Raw genomic sequence first — 25,858 nt, 5'->3', positions numbered from 1 at the left:
CCCCAATCTCTCCCCCCCCAATCTCTCCCCCCCCCAATCTCTCCCCCACAATCTCTCCCCCCCCCCCAATCTCTCCCCCCCCCAATCTCTCCCCCACAATCTCTCCCCCACAATCTCTCCCCCACAATCTCTCCCCCCCCAATCTCTCCCCCCCCCAATCTCTCTCCCCCCAATCTCTCCCCCCCCAATCTCTCCCCCCCCCCAATCTCTCCCCCCCCCAATCTCTCCCCCCCAATCTCTCCCCCCCCCAATCTCTCCCCCCCCAATCTCTCCCCCCCCCCCAATCTCTCCCCCCCCCAATCTCTCCCCCCCCAATCTCTCCCCCCCCCAATCTCTCCCCCCACCAATCTCTCCCCCCCCCAATCTCTCCCCCCCCAATCTCTCCCCCCCCAATCTCTCCCCCCCCAATCTCTCCCCCCCCCAATCTCTCCCCCCCCAATCTCTCCCCCCCCAATCTCTCCCCCCCCAATCTCTCCCCCCCAATCTCTCCCCCCCCAATCTCTCCCCCCCCAATCTCTCCCCCCCCCAATCTCTCCCCCCCCCCAATCTCTCCCCCCCCAATCTCTCCCCCCCCCAATCTTCCCCCCCCCAATCTCTCCCCCCCCAATCTCTCCCCCCCCCCAATCTCTCCCCCCCACCCAATCTCTCCCCCCTCCCCCAATCTCTCCCCCCCCCCAATCTCTCCCCCCCACCAATCCCTCTCCCCCCCCCCCAATCTCTCCCCCGCATACAACCTGGTCTCTGACACACAATCAAACATCACTCACTTATTATTATACACTTAACAATATCCTCCTGAGCCTTAGTGGATTCTATGACCCTACAGGAACTTGGCTGGCAACTGACCCCCCCCTCATCCCAAGGTCCAATTGTTGCCCCGATGCTGAGTAAATTGGGCTCATGCCCTCTGGGGTTCAGGAGAATGAGAGGTGATCTCATTGAAACCTGGGAGAGCCTGAGGGGGCTGGACAGGGTCGACACTGAGAGGCTGTTTCCCTCCCCCGTCCCCCAGGCTGGGGAATCTAAAACGCCAGAGAGGCGCAGTCGCGGGATAAGGGGCTGATCGTTTAGGACTGAGCTGAGGAGAAATTCCTTCACTCAAAGGGTGAGGTTCTGGAATTCTCTAGCCCAGATGTTGCTCCATCGTTGAATACATTTAAGGCCGGGATAGACAGGTTTTTGCTCTGACGGAATTAAGGGATGTGGGGAATGGATGGGATAATGGAGTTGAAGCCCAAGATCAGCTATGAATGGTGGAGCAGCCTCAGCGGGCTGTGTGGTCTACTCCTGCTCCTATTTCTTATATTCTTATGCAGCAGCCCTGTAGCAGAACTCCCATACAATGAGCAATCTGTATGGGCTTTCTTATACAGATCCACACTGTATGAAACTGTGTGATAGAAAGCAGCTTCTTACTGGTTATTGGGGCAGCTAGTGGTGATGATGTTGGAGTTAAAGGTGCACTTTCCCATTAACAGGCACTTGAAAGATGCAGGAAAGTCCTCTGTCCACTTGATTCAGCTGAATTTAGATACATGTTTTGCTTGTGTGATGTCTAACTGAGTGCTGTGATGGATTTTAGCTAGCAGGCATGCCACACGCTAGATCGTGTCTCTGGGAATCCTTTACTGTTGCAAGTGAGTTAATTTTGGTAGGATATTTGTCCAACTTGTCACCCCCATTTCTGTTACCTATTGTGCTGTTTGCTGTCTTGTCTTTCCTTCATGTGATTAAAAAAAATCCCACTTTGCAGTGTTTATCACCAATTAACTGAAGCTAACTATTGTTCCAGTAGTGAGGGAAAAATGCAGAATACAACAGTCCAGATAGATAATTTTAATGAAGTATTTAAATATAAAGTAAGGATCTTATACCTCCAAACTGTTTCAGCTTGAAACCATCTTTATTATTCTGACTTCAAAATTTACTGCTTTCTTATTTCAGGAAAGCTGGTTAAAGTTTAGTGTGATGCACTAGTGCAAAACACCAAAATTGTAGAGTTCCATATCTCATCAGTTCCAATGTGAAAAGACCCCCAACAGTTACCTCTAAAGGAAGAGGGAAAATAAGGCAAATTATTTCCTGCTGTCTCGTGCTTCCCAGCAACTGCCTTAGAGCAGAATTTGGAAAAATGGTTACAAAAATAAAATTACATTCCTTTGAGTTTTAATGTTTATTACGTGATCATTCAAAGGTGAAGTCACTAGACAGAGTTTTCTGAACCCCTTTGCCATCAGCAGGCCCTTGCATGCAACAACTTGCATTTATGGAGCACTTTTCACTTGCCGAGACTCTACAGGGAACAGAGTCAGGCAGAAAATGACACTGATCCAAAGGAGGCAGCATTAGGATGTGTGGCCTTTGAATGTGCCTTTGAATCAAAATCTTGGTCAGAGGTCAATTTCTAAGGAGCGTCATGAAAGGCACAGCCTTCAGTGAGCAACTTATTGCAAAATCATGAGTGCTTTGCTTGCAATTTTTCTTTTATTTTATACTATTGGGAGCAAATCCACTGGTGATGGTCCATTAAAACTTCCACTGAGGGCTGCATTTTACAAGCCCATGCTGGGGGTGGGGGGCACACAAAATGGGACAATATGCTGAACCCCCCACCCTCTGAGCTCGCCCCCATGTTATAGGGGGGTGGGCAGACGCTGGAATTGGCAGGCCCGCCCGCCATTAAGAGATAACCAAGGGTCAATTAGGCTTGTTACCAAGCCAGTTGACCCTGATAATATGCTGCCCACGCCATAAAACGTTTGGCTTGGGCAGTTGGGTGGGAGTGGGCAGGCCATTTTTAAAAAAAATAGTTTTCAAAGGGCAGGAAGGAAGTGGGGGGGGGAACTAACTTTTGGGGCTGCCCTTTGCAGATCAGGTGGGTGGCCCCCTTAAGATAGAGCCCCCATCCCTATCTGCCTGCTCCGTTAAACACACTCCGCTCCTGCTCCCCTCCCTAACCTGCTCAAACCCTCCTCGCCCAAGACCCTGGCTTCGGGATCCGTGTTTCTCCACCTTCTGCTTACAAGCCTGGCAGCACCCGCTAATGCGCTGTTGGCAGCGCAGGGACTGATGGAGCTGCCGGCCAGTGGGATTTATCACGTTATGGCTGCAGGGCGGGCTGGCATAGAACAGGTCAGCTCCGCACCGATTTTGCTTCCAGGTTTGGCGGCGGGGGTGTGGGGGGGTGGTGGGGGGGGCGGGGTGGCGAGGTGCCTGAGCTGTAGCTCTGAACCAATTGAAAACCTGCACCACAGGCCTCACACTGAGGGCAGAATATTACAGGGGTGGGGCAGTGGGGAGGGTGGATGACTCGCACCCCCACCCCCTGTAACATTGTGCCCTAAGTGTGAGGCCTGTGGTGCAGGTTTTCAGTTAGTTCAGAGCTATGCAGCTCAGGAAAATCCCAGGATCAATATCTGTCTGTGTTGATTTAGTTGATCTTACCTGAAAGATTATCGAGGTATAATCAAAGAAAACAAACATTGAGCCAAAGCAATGGTGACAAAGAGCTTGGTCATTGGGTTTTAAAGGACTGAAAAATATTTCTACAGTTCCATTTCAAATATTTTTGGTGGAAAATGCTTAGTCTATTATTCATAATCAATTGCTGTAAACCCTCCTTCCAGAATGATCAAAGTAATTTAGAGTTTGCATGATAGTCTAGGCTAAATTTGCATTATATACAATGGCAACATTACAACGAGGCATTCTGTGTAGTCACAATGCCATGTGTATAAGCCAACGAATACTTTGAGACGTCCTGTTCTCACTCCTTGTCTAGGCTGCTGAACATAACGCTACTGGTGTGGAGCTGGATCTCGAGTTTACTTCAGATGGTTTCCCTATTCTGATGCATGATCATACTGTGGATCGCACAACTGATGGTACCGGTTCTCTTGATCACTTAACTTTCGAAGAGGTCCGAAAACTTAACCCGGCAGCCAAGCACAGACTGCAGTATGTAATCAGAATGTTCCCCACACCGATTATAGTAACAGAAATACACTTTTACATTTGCTGCTCATAGATTTCCGAATCTATAAGAATTAGACTATATTCTTTCAATGTGCTATTATTATTTCAGAAGTGTTGCAACCTCTGCTGGTTTGAAAAACCTTATGGTTTGAAAAACTGCACCTATAATTGTCCTTTCTGCAGTCTTGGTAAATGCATTGTTTGTGTTCTAATTGCATTCTGTATAGTAGCTTTGAATTGTAACACCTTGAAGAGCTACAGTAAAATATGTGGTTTGTGAATATTCTCTGGGACTCATTTGGTAACAGTCTGATCTGAAATGTGGATAAGGATGTGATTATATTGCAGTCAAACCCGTTTCTGCTATGCAATGACACCAAACATTACATTGTAATTACAAAGTCAGATTCTGACTTATTTCCAGATAAGGGCAGTGTGAGAACACCATCACGGCTGTCTTGCACTTCATGGGTTTGACACCGTGTGGAGCATCTTTGAGTGCGGTATAAATCTGCCTTAAACAGCAGCCAGAATCCTTTGAGCATTTTGTAAACCTAGTAAGACTTAATGAATTGGGTTGAGAGCACAAATGCTACAGCTGAGTCTCAATACATTTAAAATGCAAAGGTCATGCAGGCACACGGTACAGAGAACTACTGTCTCAGTCCAATAGTTGCATTATAAATGCATCCAGAAATACTCTTTCATAGTCTTAGCAAGACCTTTTGACATGTGTGGCGCATATTTTACGATCCTTGACTAGAGTTCTTTTTTGGCCATTTTGAATTAGGTGACTTATAAAAACTTGAAAGTAAGAGATTACTTTTTTTTTACTGATGCCTAGAGCCTAATTTCTATCCGTCTCTGTTTCTCTCTTCCTTCTTAGTTCTCTTAAATTATTTGGAAAATGTATATTAATTACTTATGTTCATATTTGCTCTTCAGTTGTATGATTATAAAGTGCTGTATGAACAGACCGGTTATTAGGCCTGTGAGTAACAGCAGAAATTTTATTTTCTGATTTTTTTTTTTAAAAAACAGGTAATTTAAAATACACTTAAAAGGATTCATCAAATTATTTTAACTGTTTTTATTGTTTCTTGTTAACATATTAAATGTTCAATGGTGGTAGAAGCTGCAACTGTTTAAAACTCATAGTAAATATTACTAATGCTGTTTTTTATGAAAAAAGCTTAATTTCTAAGCAATGAGCCTGTTTTTGAACCTGATTTTACAAAAATAAAGGTTAAATTTAGCAATTGAACTTTATTCATTTCAATGTTTATTTCATAACCCTTCCATTCCTAATATTACTTGCATTCTGTTCTATACAGTGGACATTTTCCAGATGAGAAAGTCCCAACCTTGGAGGAAGCTGTCGTGGAAAGTCTCAAAGCCAACATGACAATTTATTTTGATGTCAAAGGTCATGCAGTTCAGGTACAATATACCTTTTGACTTCTGCAGCACATAAACAAGCTGTGTTCCACAGAGTAAACTTCACCATTTAATGTATGAGAAACAATGTCAGTTTGATTTGAGCTGATAGTGTTGTTGTTAATGCCAACATTAAGCATATTCTAGAGCACAATAGTATAAGTAAGTCTAACTGAGATTGGTGTTATTGAGTGGATGTTGATAAAGTAATTTAAAAGACCACTGTCTTCATACAAATGTGTTTGGAAGAATAGTTTTCATCCTGAAGGGTTTTGCAACAAAGGTGTGACTTGCAGTTCACATGATCATGTATGTCAGTTATTATGTTTTAAATTAGTTAATTTTTATTTCGAGGTTCTCATGAAGTTGACACTTTTAAATATAGTTCACATCCCTGTCACACTATAGGGCAGAATTTTCTGCCTGTTGGGCGGGCGGGCCCGACCCAATCTCCGGCGGGTGGGGAGCCGATCCCCGCCGCCATTTTATGTGGGCGGGCCAATTAAGGCCCGCCCACTGTGACGTACGCCGGGAAGCACTATGCACTCCCTGTTTTGGGGTTGGGGGTCGGGGGACACACACACTCCCCAAAAGCGAGAGTGCGCTCTCTCTCGCATGCGCACAAAAGAGCACACATCTCCCTGAGGCTAAGTGCTGCCTCAGGGAGATCGCTGACACTTTTAAAAATATTAAAAATAGAAAATAAAAATCCTTAACATGTCCCCCTCATATGACAATGTCACATGAGATGGGACATGTTCATAATCGACGCTAAAACTTTATTAAACTTTTTAAAACCCTGCATGAAACATCATCTCGCCGGTGGATGAGGTTTCATGTTTTTTCTATTCCCCGCCGGGGCTCCTGGCCAACCCGCCAACCTTAAGGTTGGACGGGCAGGTCCTTTAATTGTCTCAATGATCCTGTCAATGGCCTCAATTGGCCATTGACAGATCGGCGGGCCCACAGCTGATTTTGCTGCGGGCCCGCCTTCCTGAAAATTTAAATGGGGCGAGATGATGCCGGGGGTTCCGCCTGACATCATCCCGCGTCATTTTGCATGTTGGCGAGCGGGCCCCGCCCCCTGCTCACTGACGACAAAATTCAGCCCTATAGCTTCTCTTCCAACTTTTCCTCTACTTTCCTCTTCAAGGTCACCTCTTGCTCCTTTGAATCTCTCTCTACTCAACAAGTGCTCCTGGTCCCATGACAATCAATTCATTTTCTTTCATTGTCCAACTCCATATGATTGCCTTCATGCAGTAAGCATTCACAAGGATGATGTCAGAACTGAGAAGATATCTGGGAAAGGCTGAACAGACAGGTTCTCTTTTCTCCTCAAATGAGAATGCTGAAGGTGGTCTAATTGGAGGCCTTTAAGATTATGATAACATTGGATAGAGTAGTCATAGAAAAAAGATTTTCACTTGTGGGATAATCCAAAACTAGAGGTCATAAATATATCCTGCACAAAATCCTACTTGCCGATCATTCATGTTCTCATTGATCTAAAAAGGCTCTTAGTTCCCTGGTGCGTTACATTTAAAATCATTGATGTACTCTTCAACCCCCTCATTGATCTTGCCCACCTCATATCTGCAACATCCTCCAGCTTTGCATATCCTTCTGTACTGTTTGATTATCTAAATTTGGCCTTTTTGTATATCTGCCCATTTCACCCCTTGGTGACAGGGCCTTTGGTTACTTGGGCCTCCTTCCTGATCTTCTTTGCCTCTCTTAGAATGTGATTATGGAGAGGGTTGGTAATTTTCTGTATTTTATTAGGCTATTTCAGCCCCAAAATGCAGGTATTTAAATATTTAGATGTTTAAAGAGCAAGTTTAAAGGTGACTAACAGGTGCAGTGACAAAACAAGGCCACGTTAACAATGTAATCAGCTGTGGACAATGATGATTGGGGAGATTACCAGGACTGTTGACATTAAAGATAAGAATTGCTTGCGTCCATAATAAGTTCCACACCTATTGCAGAACAGTGAAAGGAGATTCCCATTTCAACATCTCGATACCTCCAGTGATCTCTTTCACTTTTCAGTTCTTCTTTTCTTTTGTCCTTGTTCTGATTTTCATAGCGACCTTCACAAACAAAAACGGATTAACTAATGTTGATTAATTAGCTATTTATAGGCCCTTGCTATATACACAGATTGGTTGTTGTAGTTATCTGTATAACAATGGCTCCATTTTAAAAGTAATTAATTGTCAAGGCCTTATAGAGAATGCAGAGGAGATTTACTGGAATGGTACTAGGACAGTAATATGGAAAGATTAGAAAAGCTGGGGTGTTCTCCTTGGAGCAGGGAAAGTTGAAGGGAGATTTAATTGACGTGATCAAAATCATGAAGGGTTTTTATTGACTAAATAAGGAGAAACTGTTTCCAGAAGAGACAGATTTAAGGTAATTGCTAAAAGAACCAGAGACAAGATGAGGAGACATTATTTTACGCAGTAAGTTATGGTCTGTGTGGAAAGACGCTGAAAGCAGATGTAGTAATAAGTTTCAAAAGGAACTGAATATATTTGAAAGAGAAAAAATTGCAGGGCAATTGAGCAGGGACTGCTGAGACTCTTTCAGAAAGCTGACATAGGCATAATGGGCCAAATGGTGTCCTTTTGTGCTGTATTATCCTATGATTTGGAACATGGGAACAAGAGTAGGCCATTTTGTCCCTTGAGCTTGTTCTGCCATTCATTGTACTGATCATAGCCGTTGTGTATCTTAAAACAATCCAGCTGCCTGGGCTCCATACCCTTTTATACCCACACCCAGCAAAAATCCATCTCGGATTTTAAATCATTACTTGAAAGCAAGTGTAGCTTTTTGTAGGCGATAATTCCAAACTTCTCCCACCCTTTGTGTGATGAATTGTTTCCTAACTTCTCCCCCTGAATGACCAGGCTCTGATTTTTAAGGTTATGTCCCGTTCTGCTTGGCTCCCCAGTGGAAAAAGTTTTTACCTTACCTACCGATTCCTTTCTAAATCCTAAAAACCTCAATCAAATTATCCCTGAACTTTTTATATTCCAGGAAATAGAAGCCTAATTTATGTAACCTCTACTCATAGTTTAACCCTTGGAGCTTTGGTAATGTTCTGGTGAATCTCGCCCAAAACGGCACATAATATTCCAAATGTGGTCTAATCAGGGCTTGGCATATCTGTAGCAAAATTTCCTCCTCTTTATATCTAGGCCTCTAAGCTATGAATGCTAATATTCCATTAGCTTTTTCTATTTTTTTGTACCTGACTGCTACATTTTTGTGATTTCTATACACAGACCCTAAATCTCTCTGAATCTCTACTGTTTGTAGCTTTTCATGTTTTAAATGACTGTGACTGTGAAGTTTTTTGGGGCATTCTGAGAGGTGTAAAGTGGTATATTAATACAAGTTCAAATGTTTATTCTCAATCCATCCTTACAACTAAGCTTTCTGACACCCATCCTAATCTCTCCCTCTAGGGTTCGGCATCCAACCCCTTTCCTATTCTTATAACTCCCATCTCCAAAGCACCTTGGGACATTTTCTGTGTTAAAGGCGATGTAAGGATTTGGCTTAAGCGCTGAAGACAGGGGAAGAAAGCTTCAAATGGATACAGGAAGTTTTGTTTTTAGATCTCATGTGAAACTTCTTGTTCTGTCATCATGATCCTGATCCTGAACTAACGCATGCCCTCAGAAAGAGTTGAAAAATAACATTGGTACTACATAAGATATCTCTACAGCTGCAGCAATGGGGCAATAAAATTGAATGAACACAGTGGCTAAATCACATAATTTATCGCTAGTGCTTTCGTAGTTATATGTGAGCTCTGATTAATAAACATTTCAATTGAAGCATATCAAAAGTATTATATGTATTAATAGCATTAGCATGAGGAGTTACTCAACTTGTTTTTTTACAGGCCTCTGCAGCCCTGAAAAAGATGTACCAGGAATATCCTGAACTGTACAACAAGAGCATTGTGTGTTCCTTTGATCCATTGGTTATCTTCAAGGTATTAAAAGCTTTAAACTACATCAAAGGAGCGTAATTTCTCTTTCACATTCTACTTTGAAGTTATATGGTATGAAGCAAAATTGTCGTAAATATGTCGGAATTGATTTGGTATTTTGAGTATTGGTAGATTTTACATGAGATAATAAAACAAATGTTTAATTTTGTACTTATTTCATTCTTGCACCATTAAAGATGAAGCAAGTTGACAAGAATGTAGCAACTGCTCTCACCCATCGACCTTGGAGGCTCAGTTTCTATGGGAACGGTAAACCAAGATTTCACGACTACAAGCAGTACTGGTACATGTTGCTGGATATAATTTTGGACTGGTCTCTTCATGCTTTTTTGTGGAAATTCTTTGGTATTTCTGCATTTTTAATGCAGAAGAATTTCATATCAATGTAAGTATTACAAACCTTACTCTGGTTCTTAAAAATTATTTGGTTGTTCAGTGGATTTGAATACCATGCTTTCTCCCCAGAGATTTGGATTTAAGTTTAGCCATAGTGGAATTAAAGTCTCTTAATCAATTAAGCTGTGAGGCCCAATGCAATGTGAAATGAGTTTGGGCATGAATTTTGACTTCACTTGTAGAACATAAAGCTAGCTTTAATTCAGGAAAAATAAGTATTAAAATGGTTATTTGGTTTTAGGAATGGCTAAGTAGGTGATGGAAATTCACACTGGTGGAAAAGATGTCCCTTCTGAAGTTGGGAAGAAGTGACGTTGTTGGAGCAGAGTAAAAGGAGCTTTACTCTGGTTGTGCCACTTGTCCTGTGAAAACCTGATCCTGGTACTCCGGGCCAGAAAGTGAGCGGGGGGATGATTTTTGGACGGGAAGCCTAGAGGTATGGGTTTGCCAAACATCCTGTAGAACTTAACCCCAAGGCGTGGAGGTGTAAGCTTGTTAGGCCCGGAGAAAACTTCCTCCTCTTCCTGGCCCACAAACATTCCTTACCTCCTGGAACTGTTCCTTCTCCTTTTACCTGGAGGGATCCTCACGGCCTCTGAGTTTAAAAACGTAAAAGTGTGGGGGCATACAGCCTCCTTAAAACCCTGTTTAAAAGTGAAAGTGGGTACCTCTCTGTTCTTGTGGGGAGGGGTAAAGATTGCCCCCATGGCACCTGATTTCTTAATGCTTCAGTGATAACATCTCTTCTGTAGCCTTGATGAGCACAAATATCCTCAAAATATCCTTGCAAATGTTATTTTGATTATCCTGCATGAAAGTGGTTTCCTGTGACATTGTTGCTGATTTAAAACTGGTATTCATTGTTCACGGTTTATTAATAGGAAAATATCTGTAGCAAAAGCTATACTTCTATATTTTCAGATCATAATCTATAGAGTGATTCCAGCTGTCTCATTCCTCACTGAAACACTCTTCCTGTCAAACTGAGTTTCGTTTATCACTGTGATCAAATTATTTGATGTTACAAAACATCCTGTTTCCCTGTCAGCTGAAAAAAACGTGGCAGTTATAATAGTGCCAGAGTACAGCAAACCTCCAATCGAAAGCTCTAAAGTTTTGTTCCTTTGTTGTTTTTGGTGGTGTTCACAGCTGTAACTTTGGGAAATGGTAAATGAACTGCAAAATAAATTGAGAAATAGAAGCCCTGAAATTGTATTTAAAAAAAGAACAGGCCAGATTTGCACATGATATGGCATAGATCACTGAAATCATCAATACTTACCATCCATGCTTCTGCGGGGTGGAGGGGAGAGAGAGAGAGTACTGACATCTTCCATGACAGCTATGTGGATCAGGTAGAGTTGTTTTATACAATGGTACTCATCTGTACTGTGGAGCCATTAAGGCCATTTAGCCCATTGTTGTGACTTTGGACTGCATGAAAAACTCGCCTGTGATTTTTAACTCCCAGCATTTCAGCACTTAAGGGACCTGTGTTTTTGTTGCATTTTAGTGCACCCACCAGTACTTGGTAGAGTCTCAATAAAGGACATTATCAGCTTGGAGCACAGTATTCATTAGGGCTTTGGTTGACAGTTACCTGGAGTTTAATGGAAGAATCCGTGTGCTATTGACAGTTCTATCCCTCCAGAACAAGTAAATGTTGGTCAATTACCAACGGTGTTGACGATTATTATGCTTATGTATTGGATACTAAACCTGTTACAGAGTTGACACTGTTCCAATATTCCACAATGAGCTGCCATCTTCAAGTTAATTTGAACCTAAGGATACCTCATTTACCTCTCTGCTTTTGAAGAGGATGGTAATTTGACAACTAACAAGTGTAGGTTTGCACTCTTAGGAGAACAGCAGATAAGAGGATCTCCTCATGGGTAGCTCAGTAAGCAATGCACCTCATCGTAAAATGCGTGAATAATTTTCCATCTTATGCCCAAATGCAGATTACACCATTAGTTGGCTCCACTAGGTAATGCAGTTTTATTAGCTATAAGATGGACATTTACCTTCATGACAGTGGATGCTGAATGTCCAGGTTCAACACAAAGCGTCAATTCACATCAGTAGCTGCACAATTCAAGTCTTTAAGACTACTTGAACAGATATTTTTGTGGAGCAAGCTTGACCTTCATTGGATTTTTTTTCCATCATTGAAGAAAGATGAGAAAGACCGAATTACCCTTTATCTCTTTCTAACATTCCTCAATGAACTGTGTTCAAAAATGCTGACACCTTCAATATGAAGCTATTGCAATAAACTGCCCTTGTACCTTTCAACCAAAGCCCCAAGCTTTCCCCTTGAGCTATGCAAAGCTATGTGCCATTCTTGTAGTGCTCTGGAGGGATAGGCCAAATGCTTAACATGCTCTGTTTCCCAAGAAATAGGTCAGGTCCAGGTAGTGCCATCCTATTGGGCTTTTGATCTGTGTGTCTGGATTAACAGGATGTCTGTTTTAATGGCTGCTGTTGGATACTGAAAGGAATGCTGAAGAGGGCTAAAGGGTCTTTCTCACCTTTCTTTCTTCAATGATGGAGAAAAAATCCAGTGAAGGTCAAGCTTGCTGCACGAGAAAGTGTCTGCACATAGGCTTGAACATTGTTCTTTTCTTTAGGCAAGTATCCATGAGATCTGAGTCCCATGACTCCCGATCCAAGGGAAAGCACAGTCTGAAAATCCTTATCCACTCTGGCAGCTTCCTTGCACTTTGTAAATTATTCAATGCTAACTTATCAATTAGATTATCTACTTTTCCTTGCTGAAAGATTTTGAGATGGTGTATGATATTGAGAAAGCAAGCGACCCAAGGGATTATAGAGGAGGTTCTGGAAGTGAAACATGAGGTAGGCTCTTGCTCCATGGACACCTGTGTGGCCTATTGCTCTATATTCCATTTGTTGTTATCAGTATCTTCATTTTCGTCTGATTGATCATAATCTGCAAAGAAGCAATTTCCTCCCATTTATACCATCTGTTTCATGTTATCTTTCTATACCTCTTTGTTGTGATGGCTCTGGGAAAGAGGGTATAACCTAAGAGCAGGTGTCAGAATTCCCAACGTATTAAGTAGACTGTTATAGTTGAGGAAGCAGCTGGTTGTCTACTGCTTTACTGAGATGCAATGATGATAGTGCAGACTGCAGTTTAATCTATACGATTACACCAGTGTCTCATCTTGCAGCTTTACTGTACCTCCTTCAACAGCTCTATGGGCTGCATCTCATAGGAGCCAAGATCCCCAGTGTTGTGTTATGCCCACCCTGGTCATTTTGCCTTGACAGGCATGTTGTGCAATTTTCTGCTGAAAGAAAATTGAATGCATTAGGTGAAGGATAGCAATTGAGGGGTTTCTTCCAATTGACATCAGGCAGCCAGTGTAACAAATCATGTGGTACTACTCTTAAAGTGGAGGAAGGGCTATTTAAGCTCTGCATGCAAGTTATTCTTGTCAGGATAAATGGAAACACAATGCAAGATACGGAGTCAGGAAACTCCTGAACCCACAGTATAATGAGAAGGAGGATTTAAACAAGCAGATATGCCAGAGGGTTAATAATGTGTCATTGCCCAAGAAAAGAAAACAACTGAGGCCTATTACCTTGACTGTCCTTGTTAGTCGTTTTAAACCTTTCCCTGCACTGGTTTGCAGGATAGGGATGAGAGAGAGGTGACATTCAGTCCGCTGCCACCCCTACCTTTACGTTGTTTTGTACAGTGTTTAAAAATTTTCTCCCATGGGCACTCAATAGATTTCCTCTACTCTCCTGTATTTCATCCAGGAATGTCTCAATTTCAGATTCGTCTAGGTTTTGGGCTTCTGTTTTTGATCCCCTTCAAATTGCTTGCTTCCTTCCTTGGATCTCTCCGCCTGCTGCTGCAGTGGAAGTCTTTCCCTCAGTCATAAAACCTGAGACATTTAGAGTCACTAACATTACATGTAATTTTGCCAAAAGTTTGCCACTTGTTTACTGTTTCAGCAGTTTGCTGTTGACAATTAAAGTGAATGCTGATCTTTAAAGGCTGCACCTGAAGCTTCCTCTCCGCTGCCTTGGATAAACTATTCTTGTGTTGCGTGGAAATGGTGCTGGGAAGCATGCATATGAGTTAACCCCACGAGTTATGGCAGTGTTAGGACTGGATCTGTGGGCCCAAGTACTGAGTAGATTTCGTCAGGTCACATAGCAAAATCTATTTTTGGAACCTTTATTTTCTGTTTGGTCTACTCCTCCTATTTCTTGTGTTCAAGCCAACATCTTACACATATTTGGTACTGTTATTCTATACTTTAAACTATCTTAATGTTGGACTCTGAAAGGTACTTGGAAACCTCTCTTCAAATTTATTTCTTCACATTCTCCTGTTCTCTGCTGTTACCCTTGATTTCTGAAACTTAATCGCTTTTATCAAAATTCAAAGCATTACATCATGGATTGTGAACTGTCAGTCACTTCTAACCATGCTGTAGTTCCTATTCAAGCTATACACATACTTTCTGAAATAACTTGCTCATTTAACATGTTATTGTAAATTTGGTTCTAAAATTAGTGTTGTTATAGGTAAACAAACCTTTTTAAAAGCAGGATTTTTAAAAAATCAGAGATTCAGTCAGTTCATCCAGGTCTACTATGGCCAAGGGTTAGGCTTCATTAGACTTAGTGTTTAAATATATTTGCCTTTTACAATCAGGTTATCTATAACTGTTCCTACAATGTTAGTACTTGCACACTCTTGTATCTGGCCCTGTGTCAAACAGATGATAAATTTTGGTTTAATGTGCTTTTTTTTCTTAAACTATCAGAAATCACCTCATATACCTACAGTTTTTGAACTTGTTTGTGAGCTATCAAAACAAAAAGTTAAAATTAGCGTTTATAATTTTTTTTAATGACTTTAGTGAATGAATAATCGTCCGGCAGCTGATTAAAGTGGGGCCTTTAGCTGCTCCATTCTTCCTGTTTGCAGGAGAGATTTGTTTAGGAAATAACCAGAATGATATCAAAGCTAAAAGAGTTAAATCTGAAGAAAGGTTGCATTGTTTAAGCTAGCATTTCTTGAATATAGTAGACTCATGGGGTGACCTGATTGATCTAAGATGATTAAAGGAATTCATAGGGTAAATGGGGATAAACTATTTCCTCTGGTAGGGAAGTCCAAAGCAAGGGGGCTTAACCTTAAAATTAGAGCTGAGCTGTTCAGGGGTGATGTCAGGAACAAAGAACAAAGAAAAGTACAGCACAGGAACAGGCCTTTCGGCCCTCCAAGCCTGCGCTGATCATATTACCTGTCAAACTAAAACATTTGCACTTCCGGGGTCCGTATCCCTCTATTCCCATCCTATTCATGTATTTGTCAAGCTGCCTCTTAAACACCACTATCGTACCTGCTTCCACCAGCTCCCCTGGCAGCGAATTCCAGACACTCACTACCCTCTGCGTAAAAAACTTGCCCCGCACATCTCCTCTAAAGTTTTCTCCTCTCACCTTAAATCTATGTCCTCTAGTAATTGACTCTTCCACCCTGGGAAAAAGCTTCTGACTATCTACTCTGTCCATGCCACTCATAATTTTGCAAACCTCTATTCTGTCGCTCTAGTGAGAACAATCCGAGTTTCTCCAACCTCTCCTCATAGCTAATAACCTCCAGACCAGGCAGCATCCTGGTAAACCACCTCTGCACCCTCTCCAATGCCTCCATATCCTTCTGGTAATGTGGCTACCAGAATTGCACACAATATTCCAAGTGTGGCCTTACCAAGGTTCTATACAGCTGCAGCATGACTTCCCAGCTTTTATACTCAATACCCCTGCCAATGAAGGCAAGCATGCCATATGCCTTCCTGACTACCTTATCCACCTGCGTTGCCACTTTCAGTGACCTGTGGACCTGTACACCCAGATCCCTCTGCCCGTTGATGCACTTAAGGGTTCTGCCATTTAGTGTATAATTCCTGCCTGTATTACACCTTCCAAAATGCATTACCTCACATTTGTCCGGATTAAACTCCATCTGCCATTTCTCCGCCCAAGTCTCCAACCGATCTATATCCCGTTGTATCCTTTGACAATCTTTTTCACTATTTGCAACTCCTCCAACCTTAGTGTCGTCTGAAAACTTACTAATTAGCCCAGTTACATTTTCCTCCAAATCATTTACGTAGATTACAAACAGCAAAGATCCCAGCACTGATCCCTGCGAACACCACTAGTCACAGCTCTCCATTCAGAAAAGCACCCTTCCACTGCTACCTCTGTCTTCTGTGACCAAGCCAATTCTGTATCCATCTTGCCAGCTCATCCCAATGATCCAGATGTCGGAAACCCTCCCTTCTACACCATCTGTTCAGCCACGTGTTTAGCTGCACTATCTTCCTATTTCTAGCCTCACTGGCACATGGCACAGGGAGTAATCCTGAGATTACAACCCTAGAGGTCCTGTTTTTTAACTTTCTGCCTAACTCCCTGAACTCCCGCTACAGGACCTCATCACTCTTCCTGCCTATGTCATTAGTACCAATGTGTACCACGACCTCTGGCTGTTCTCCCTTCCCCTTCAGAATGTCCCGTACCCGATCAGAGACATCCTGGACCCTGGCACCAGGGAGGCAACATACCATCCTGGTGTCTCTTTCATGACCACAGAAGTGCCTATCTGAGCCCCTGACTATAGAGTCCCCTATGACAATTGTTCTTCTGTGCTTTGACCCCCCCTGCTGAACAACAGAGACAGCCGTGGTGCCACTGCTCTGGCTACTGCTGTTGTTTTCCCCTGATAGGCCATCCCCCCCCAACAGTATCCAAAATGGTATACCTGTTAGAGAGGGGGACAGCCACAGGGATTTCTGCACTGACTGCCTGCCCCTTCTAGCGGTCACCCATCTATCTGTACCGTGGGTGTGACCACATCTGTAAAACTCCTGTCTATGACGCTTTCCGCCACCTGAATGCTCCTAAGTGCATCCAACTGCTGCTCAAACCGATCCATGCGGTCTGTGAGGAAACACATTGTTCATCTCAGGAAAGGCTGTTGATGTGTTCACATCAATGGAAATTGGAAATTTCAAAATTGAGATTTATAGATTTTTGTTGGGTAAGAGTATTAAAGGAAACCAAGGTTGGTCACTTGTGTTAGGATACAGATTAGGCATGATTTAATAGAATGGCAGAACAGGTTTGAGAGATTGAATGGCTTACTTCTGTTCAGATGTATGCAAGAAAATTTGAAACCTATTAATAACATAAGAACTCCAGGCAAGGTGTATTTTTAATAATTGTCCATAATGTGATCTTAGTGCATACCATCATAAAGTTAACGAAATAGATTACTATCTGTGACAGCCACTAATTAGCTCAGGTGCTTACTTGCTTTCTTGTCAAGCTGCTCTGCAAATGCAAACATTTGTTTTCGTAATTTGGTTGAGTTTTGCCACCAATGCACCAAATTTCTAATGTAATGTGATTTCCAACGGTAAAGAAAATGAGCACCCTCCTCTATTCTACCCACTCCCTTCCCACACGTTGGAAGCATCTTTTATATTGGCTGGACAATTGTGTGGTGCTAGCGTTAAAAATGTGGTGTAGCAGCCAATCTGCTAGCTTGTCCTTCTACAACAACATCTTGTATTTATATAGCAACTTTAAAGTAATGAACCTTCCCAAGCTGCTTCAAAAGAATATTGTGTATCGGCCCAGCGTAGAACTGTGAAAAGGAAGAAAAAATCTTGTGAGCTATGTTTGGGGGAAGCAAAGTGAAATATCTTTGTTTCAAAAAGTGATGTTATCAATTTATATTAAATTCTCCAATTTTCACTTTCCATAGGGATTACATTCGGTTCTGGGCTGAAAGAGGGGTTGAAGTGGTTGCCTGGACTGTAAATTATTCAGATGAAAAACGATACTATGAAAAAATCCTTCATTGTATTTACATTACTGACAGCCTTGTCGAACAGCGTTCATCTTCTTCCTAACTTATCCCTGAGGTTTCTGTATAGACTCGCATGTAGTTCTAAATGTAAGAATGGTGTGCTATATTAAAAAAGGTGTACCAGTCTCTTCAATTTTTTGTATTTTGATATTGGGAAAAGTAACTAGTTTTTGACTTGATGAAATCCATTAATAATGTAAATAATTGTGCGATTAAATGAGAAGCGTAATATTGGCATTAAATAAGAGTAGCAAAGCACTAAAGTGAGGTACCTTTCAATGGTACAGATTTGCTGGGGAATGCTTCTGGACAGTAGGCAGTTTCTGCCAATTTGGGAAGAAACTGCTGTTTATTTATGAAGGAAAACTTGTTTTGTTTGCTGCGAATGTTAAGTACGTGTAAAATAAATGCACACGAGTTGAAGTTGTTCTTTGTTTTCACTGCTCTTTTCAACGGAATTCTGCTCAAAATTGACTTCCTAGACTCCTGGATTCTTCCAACATCAAGACTGTGCTGCTGTCTTGGCCTAGACTGTGAGACTCTCCTCCTCTGACTCTGTCCTGCTACTCAGTTGTTTTAAGGTAACCGTTTCTACCCTACAGCCCATCTCTATTCTCCTGCTGTTGGTTTCTCAGCTATATTTTTGATGTGGGTCCTGTATCAAATCCACCTTCTCCTAGGCTGGATTCTGGATCTTACCGTGACTTCCACAATCACCACCACTTTCTACAGAGAATGTACTCTCTGATGGGTCATTTTCATTCCAGTATCTGACCTACTTCTGAGTCCCAAATGCCCTCCTCCCTCTATGCTAAGGTAGCTCCAATCTGTTTCTACTGTTCCATCCTGTTTTGGGTTCAGCTTCGTTGCTGCCACATTCCCCTGCTTTTCATTACCGTTAAATTCATTCATCCCTCTGCTGATGTACTGGATTCATTGGTGCACATAATAATCATAAAAGTCATTATTCAGATGTGCCGGACCTTTGGATCAACCTTTGCTGGCTCATAATTGACATTTGGCAGTTCATCAATTCTCTTTTTACCATGGGAAAAAGTCACCTTCAAATGCACTTTCAAACTCTCAGCTGTAATTTTTGACCCTCCCTTTGTTTTGATACTTCTACAACTGTTGATCTGCCCAATTATTTGTTCTACTCTGGCTCCCTTGTACATCTCCCCTATCTTTGTCCCATGAAATCCAAAGCGCACAGACTTGATCTATCTGCTGCACAACTCTGCCATTCATTGCTAGATCTGGCTGGACCACATCAAGAACTGTCAGGATCTTCCCTACCAAAATTGCTCACTACACCATGAGCATTCTGGAAAATAAAGATGACTCCAAGTTTTTCACTGCCAACTGTCTTCTTAAACACCCCCACCCCCCCTGGCCCCATATTCCCTTCTACCCTCTCTGGCACCATCAAGTGTAAGGAGGTCATGGATTTCTTTGCCACTAAGATTAAAACTATCTCATCATCTGCATTCTCTCGTTCCAAATCCATGAAACCAAGGTTCCCCCTCATTCCAGCCCTGAACCTGCATCTTTCTCTCATTTCTGTCATATTTCTGGTCATACCATCTCAGAGCTCTGTTTGTCTGTGAAATCCATCCCTTGCTTTATCAACCCTATTTGCCTTAAATTGATGACCACCCAGTTTTCTTTCCCGGCTCCATGCTACCTGATATTTCAAATGTCCCCATATTAGGTACTGACCCCTCTCTTTCAAAGAGTCGTCATCATTCTGACAACCCCGCCACCCAGAAATCATCCTCACCACCTCTATCCAGCAGCCTATCTCCACTATTCTTTCTCAGCCTCTGCAGGCTTTGATACTGTTGCTCATGCTAGTCTCCTCTAATGCCTTTCCTCTGTTGTGAAGCTGAATAGAACTGCCTTTATTCTACCTCTAACTATCCTGTCATTGCTGGATTATCTCCCCATGCCCAGATCTGTACTTGATCTCCTCTTAGTTTTCATCAACATGCTGCCCCCAGTGAGATCATCTGAAGATTTGATGCTAGGTTTGAGATGCACTGGTGACAGCCAACTCCACCTCACCACCACCTCTTAACCTGTCCATTGTTGGTGTGCTGTCAAACCACTTACCCCACATCCAGCCTCAATGGTCAGTAAACATTTGGAACACAGAAGACAATAACCCTAACTCGCACTTTCCTTCCCCAAACTTCTGCACCTCCTTATTTAAGAGCCTCTTTCAAACCTACTCTGACCCTCTAATATCTCTTTTTTAATGATGTGCCAATATTTGTCTGATTAGGGTTTTGTGAAGCATTTTCTGATGTTTTCCCCTGTTAAAGGTGATATATAAATGCAAGTTGTTGAATTTTATTAAGTAATTCACATGTCTTAATGCAGAAGTGAGTAATACTGAAACCTTCCCAATGTCATGAAGTATGCTAAAGGTTGACTATAAGTTGTGAAAGATTATCCCAGAAGTCTGATAAGAGAATAATATCCATGTGAGGATATGGCAGTGTCTTTTTGAACATAGATGTGAAATTACAAAAAACAGTTCATAAATATACGGAAGATAAAACTAGTTTCATTGTTTGTGTTAATGAATCAAGAAACTGTTGTGTTATATCTTTGTTAAAATTTTGTTATTTTCCCCTTAGTTGCACACTTACCACATAAACTCATGCACTAACTTGAGACTGTTTGTTTACAATTTCTACCAATGAGGTAGAGAGAATTCACACCTTCGGATGGGCCTTTGCGGCTGTAGTGACATTAGCACAATTTATCTCACAACACTAGCAAAAAAAAATATTAGAACTGAGTTGGTGTTGGATCCAGGCACGAAGACTTCTGAATAGATTTTAACCCACCAGACCTTATAGGAACAGGTGAGGTGGCATTTAAAATAGAGCATTGTGCCCTGCACATCCATTGCTTGAATTGCGCTGACCACCTTTTTAACTGTTCATTGCAGTTAGGGTGATGAGGGGCCCACTGAAAGCAGTTAGGAATCTCAAATTGAAGCCCTGGTCTATCAGTTTTAACCCATGCCTGAGCAGGGAAGCACTGCGACTTTTCCAGCAGGTGGGACAAAGGTCCATATGTAAGTGAGAATTGTTTCTTTGTCGGGCCAGGAGGAGCAGGGGCTCTCTTCGAGGCCCCACACAGAAAGTTGCTGCTTCCCTGCCTACAAATGACTTGTTTGCTGGTAACTCTTTGGTGCTATTCAGTGTTTGAACATCCTCTCCTGGATGCTGCTTTCATTCCGGGCAGATGGCTGATTAGCAGTTGGTAACTGAGACTCAGAAGTTAAAATACTCCCAAGATCAAACTTAGGTCCGCAATTAGATTTTCCACTACATAGCTGAAACCTGCTTAGGAATTAAAAGCATCCTTTGTTGGATTGCTGCCTTGATAATGTGCTGCTGCTCAATTTCATATTCCAAACTGGTGTGTTAAGTATTGTTTTAAAGCCACATTCCTTTGAGTTACTCAACTGTTATCTAATCAAAAAGGAAGAAAGTGAACCTTTGCACTATTTGCCATAGTGATCACTTTTTAAAATGGTGAAATGTAGCACTATTAAATGTGCACTAAAGTTTATCCATTTGCCCGTCTATTCACATGGCAAATTCAAAGAACATTTCTGTCAGAACCAAATGCCTCTGTAAATTTTTTAAGGAGATACAAATGGGAACATATATTTGGTAATAGCACAAGCACATTGCATTTATATTTTTGAACTTCTGCACTGCTGCAAAAATGGAATGTTCAGGCAATTAGCAGCCATATTTTTTTTTAGAAATGTTTTGCTTTAAAAGTAAACTTCCCTTTTTATTCCCCAAGTTAGTGAAGTGTCAGTTCAAACTGGTATCACTGACTGGCCTGTGTTGCAACAATGTTTGCTGAGCTCGGTTAGAGCTCTATTAATAGCCCATTGCGCAGTAAAGTTGATAGCTTTTTTGCTGACTTTTATTCTCCGATTGAGTTTGTAATGACCAGGATAAAGATACCAACTAAATATTTGCTGAGATCTGTAAATTTTCTACCTCTACAGAGAAATAGTGGGTGGGGGCCAGGGGGTGGTTGAGATTCCTCTTTTAAATATCAAGTACTCTCAGCAAGCATTTGGTTGAAAATCTGGAAAGTGTTAGGGGATAATGTATTTTCTTTGATAGTAAATTTGTGTATTAAATGAATGAATTATTAGCCACAAACACTTTGTTTTGTACTGTCCTATTTTGTAGCAATCCTGATATGTTACTCACTGGGAGAATAAAAAAACTATGCATTTTTCCAGTGTTATTAAAGATTTCCTCAGGGTTTAGTTTTCAATAAACTCACATTTATTAAAAAAAGCACAGAAATCTCTGGTTTCACTGCTGTCTGAATGAATACATGTTGTTTCCGAGCAGCTGGTAGCTCTTTGAATAGTTGATGGGTTCTGTTTACTAACTCTGTGATATAATTGTACAAGATAATTTATTGTGAAGACAGTTATTGTGGATACTTAATCTGTTATTTTACAGATTATAGAATGAAGATGTTCTCTAATTGTTTCTGTTCTTTCAATAAATGGAATGTTTATGGAAACTTCACCGAATGTCGGAATTGTTTCTATGGAAAATGTGTGTATATTTCGCATTGTGCCCACAGAAATCTCATGAAGGAACATTCTGACAGGCAACTTTCTGATTTCTACGAAGCTTAAAAATTGTGATGCCAGTATTATTATGTTTATTAGCAATGAAACAGTATTCCCTTAACCTCTACCTTGCTTTCCTTCTTAAAACTTACCACTTTGACCAAGCTTTCGGTCATCTGACCTAACATTTCCTCATGTGACTTGGTCTCACATTTTGTTATATAATTATTCTGTGAAGCCACCTTGGGACACTTTGTTAGGTTAAAGATGCTATATAAATAGAAGTCATTTTGTCGTATGCTGATATAGAATAAATGTTATAATTTAATGCTCCCTCACATGCGGAGAGCCCATGACAGGAAATTGGCCATGCAAGATTGACTAGCAGGCCTTAGTTTTAAATTGCTCATTAAGAACGCTAAATTGCAAAATTTATGCTTATATATCGGAACCCTCCATTTCACTCACCACTTTTTTCAAAAGCTAAAGGAATTTGGTCAACTCCTAGGATACAAGACTTGCATCAATGACTTACCGATAAGACAGAATAATAAACTGCTGTACGAACACTCTGCTAAAGTGCTTAAGGGTTTAATGTGCACCCATGCATCAAATCAATGAACACCATAGTGCCAACATATACCCTTATAAAAGGGCTTAATCACAGCTACTTCTATAAAATGCTCTCACCATGTCTTCAGCAGAGCTGGTGGTGGACTGTGGCTCATGTTGGGGCCCAACATATTTGTAGATTTGCACACAATATTATGACAAAACTGCAGCGATTTCAGAAGTATAAATATGGAACTTACTGAAAAGTAAGAGCAATATTGTAATAAATTGTATTTGACATATTTATTGCACTAGTGACGCCATCAACTCTCCATCAGTCTGCCACTTGTGAAATATATTCAACAACTTGGAAGTATTTTTCACAAAACAATTGGGACGATGAGTTTATATATGTCAAGTCAACCGAAGCCTATAAGCTAAATTTCTTCACACTGAAAAAGCAAAGACATCAAAACTGTGTGGTTTGAATTGTTGCTGTTATCTATTAGCTTGTAGATCAGAATTATGATAATAAACATCTCATATTTTGTTCTTTTTAAAGGTTTATTTTGAATCCTCATTAGTGTGTCTTATGATTATATGAAACAAGAACCAACAAAATTATACAGAGTTATACCCTACAAATATATTAATTTTTGTCAACATTCTACATTGCAGCTTGTACATATACAAACAAACATGATTAAATGTCATTATTTCCATAAAGTCAAATAGCACACCTCCAGCTAAACACAAAAAATATTGGAGTGAAAGGAAACAAGGAGTTTGTGTTTCAATGATTTTGTTTAATGCTCTTTCTTCTCTGGGACCCAGCTTAAATCCAACTCAAACTGAGAAATGAAAATCGCACACTCTTTGCCTGTGAGAATTCTATACAAAATAATTTAAGCAGCTCAATCCAGTTGTTGGTGAGCACAGGAACAAAACTACCAATAATATGACACTAATTCATAATTGTTCAGAAAGGCTAGAAGGTTGACAAGAAATGGAAATGTCACTCTGGGCTAAGATTTAACCACACTGGAGGAGCAGAGTGGCTGGAGTTTTACTCTGCAGTTGGCTTTGCTACACACTCGAGCTCAGGATACTTGATGCTGACACTGGGATCTGTAAATTCTGTAGTGTTTCTTCCAGTTTTCTGCTACAACTTTAGTTGGAGACTGCAGAAGCCTTGGGGAAATGGCATTAATTGGCCATTTTGGCCATCTTTCTATCTCAGTTTTAAAATAAAAACAGAAAATGCTGGAAAAACTCAGCAGGTCTGGTAACATCTGTGGAGAGAGAAACAGAGTTAATGCTTCGAGTCCGTATGACTTCTTCAGAGCTCTGAAGAAGACTCATACAGAATCTTCACTCTCTTCACAGATGTTGCCAGAGATGTTTTTCCAGCGTTTTCTGTTTTTATTTCAGATTTCCAGCATCCGCAGTATTTTTCTTTTATCTCTGAGCTTTGTTGCTCCTACTAAAGTTATGGCAGGAAAACCAAGAGATGCCCCACAGAACTTCAAGGCCCTGGTGTCCGAAATGTAGAAATATCCCATTAACCAGGATTACAACAAAGCACAAAACTTTGCCAAAGTATGGAAAATAGTAAACAGACAAAGTGTGTGTAATTAGAATAAAATACAGGCATACATAAACATATTAGATTTTAACAATTTAATTCTTAACTGTTCTTTGTCAAGTGAAGAAGCAATGTTCTTTTTGAAGCTTTAAATTTAGACGTTGCCTTAGAATTATTTACCAATAAAATATACTTAAGTTTTAATAAATTGTTTAATTATAAATTACTTTAGCAAATAAAAGCACTTTACAGAGTTTGACTGTAATTTTCATTATTGGTGATGAATTGTTAGGGTAAAAGAACACTTCATTATCGTGGATAACCACGGATGATATATGCATTTAATTATTTTCAGAGCCTAAAGACGACTCAGAAACAACGAAGGAACGTTGTTAACATTCAGAAATCTTACAATGATCAGGTAGATTTAGAAAAGAACTGTGGGTGGAGCGACCTGATGCCTCACTGCAACAGGTGGCTCCTTGGAAACTTGCTGCTGCATTATTCATGCTGTTCCACCAATTAATGTTACCCGTGATTTTCTGATAAGTCACCCCCCAGCTTGGTGCTCACAGGGCCGTGGAAAGTTTAGTCCTTTGTCTCTAAAACAATTATTCATACGGGTTCTGCTCTGCCTGATGCCTGGCAGCCAAAGCCAGTGCAAGAGCACTGCCAGTTCCTCCTCTCGTACTTTGATAATGACTTTGGTCTTCTGCAAGAAAGAACAATATTGTTATTAGCCTGTGTGACTAGTGCGTTCATGTGAGTCATGCATGCATAACTAATATAATAGTTGATCCAGTCCATTTTTTTCCAGGGTGCATATGTAGTAGTTCAGAGTGCCTGCAGTGACCTCTGGAACTCCTTCAATGCAATGGCTATTAGGATGTCCACAAAAACAGCAAAGGGTCGAATCCACCCATAGAATTTTGCTTTCTTCCCCATGGATAAGTACCCAACCTTTCCTGATGACACCAGTGTGCACTAACAATGGTTTTCCAATTAGGCTACATTTTCAACAAAGGCTACACACAGGTACTGAGCTTTCAGTTACACAGATCCTGCAAGTTATTCTGTATTGCAGCATTGCCGACATTTCTGAGAATTATATACACAAAGGCTCCCTTAACTCAAATTAAGTATGGAAATGTTGGTGTATTTTTGTTAGCTTATGGCTGTAAGTTGGAGTGAGTTGTACCAAATCTGGTTGCCTATTCTCCACATTCACAAAAAGGCCCTGACACTAACCCCAATCCTGGGTTTATAGTTTTTGATTAAGTTCCCTTTTGCTCTTGTTTCATATGAAGCCGC

General features: G+C 41.1%; 2 protein-coding genes across 2 annotated transcripts in view; one reads left to right on the top strand and one right to left on the bottom strand.

Moving 5' to 3' along the window:
- The window catches only part of gde1 (glycerophosphodiester phosphodiesterase 1), a 23,992-nt gene extending 1,634 nt beyond the window's left edge, over positions 1-22,358 (top strand). The window contains 5 exon segments of the mRNA XM_078559171.1: positions 3,782-3,957; positions 5,310-5,415; positions 9,335-9,427; positions 9,622-9,830; positions 17,676-22,358. Coding sequence (XP_078415297.1) covers positions 3,782-3,957; positions 5,310-5,415; positions 9,335-9,427; positions 9,622-9,830; positions 17,676-17,823 — 732 coding nt within the window. The 3' untranslated portion in view covers positions 17,824-22,358.
- The window catches only part of LOC144691099 (transmembrane channel-like protein 5), a 264,020-nt gene continuing 260,279 nt past the window's right edge, over positions 22,118-25,858 (bottom strand). The window contains exon 26 of the mRNA XM_078559169.1: positions 22,118-25,259. Within this exon, the coding sequence (XP_078415295.1) occupies positions 25,159-25,259 (101 nt within the window). The 3' untranslated portion in view covers positions 22,118-25,158. The remainder of the gene's footprint in view (positions 25,260-25,858) is intronic.

This window comes from Cetorhinus maximus, chromosome 15, assembly GCF_964194155.1.
Source record: "Cetorhinus maximus chromosome 15, sCetMax3.hap1.1, whole genome shotgun sequence".
Lineage (NCBI taxonomy): Eukaryota > Metazoa > Chordata > Chondrichthyes > Lamniformes > Cetorhinidae > Cetorhinus > Cetorhinus maximus.
The sequence above is the reverse complement of the archived record's forward strand: the minus strand, read 5'-3'. Positions and strand labels throughout refer to the sequence as shown.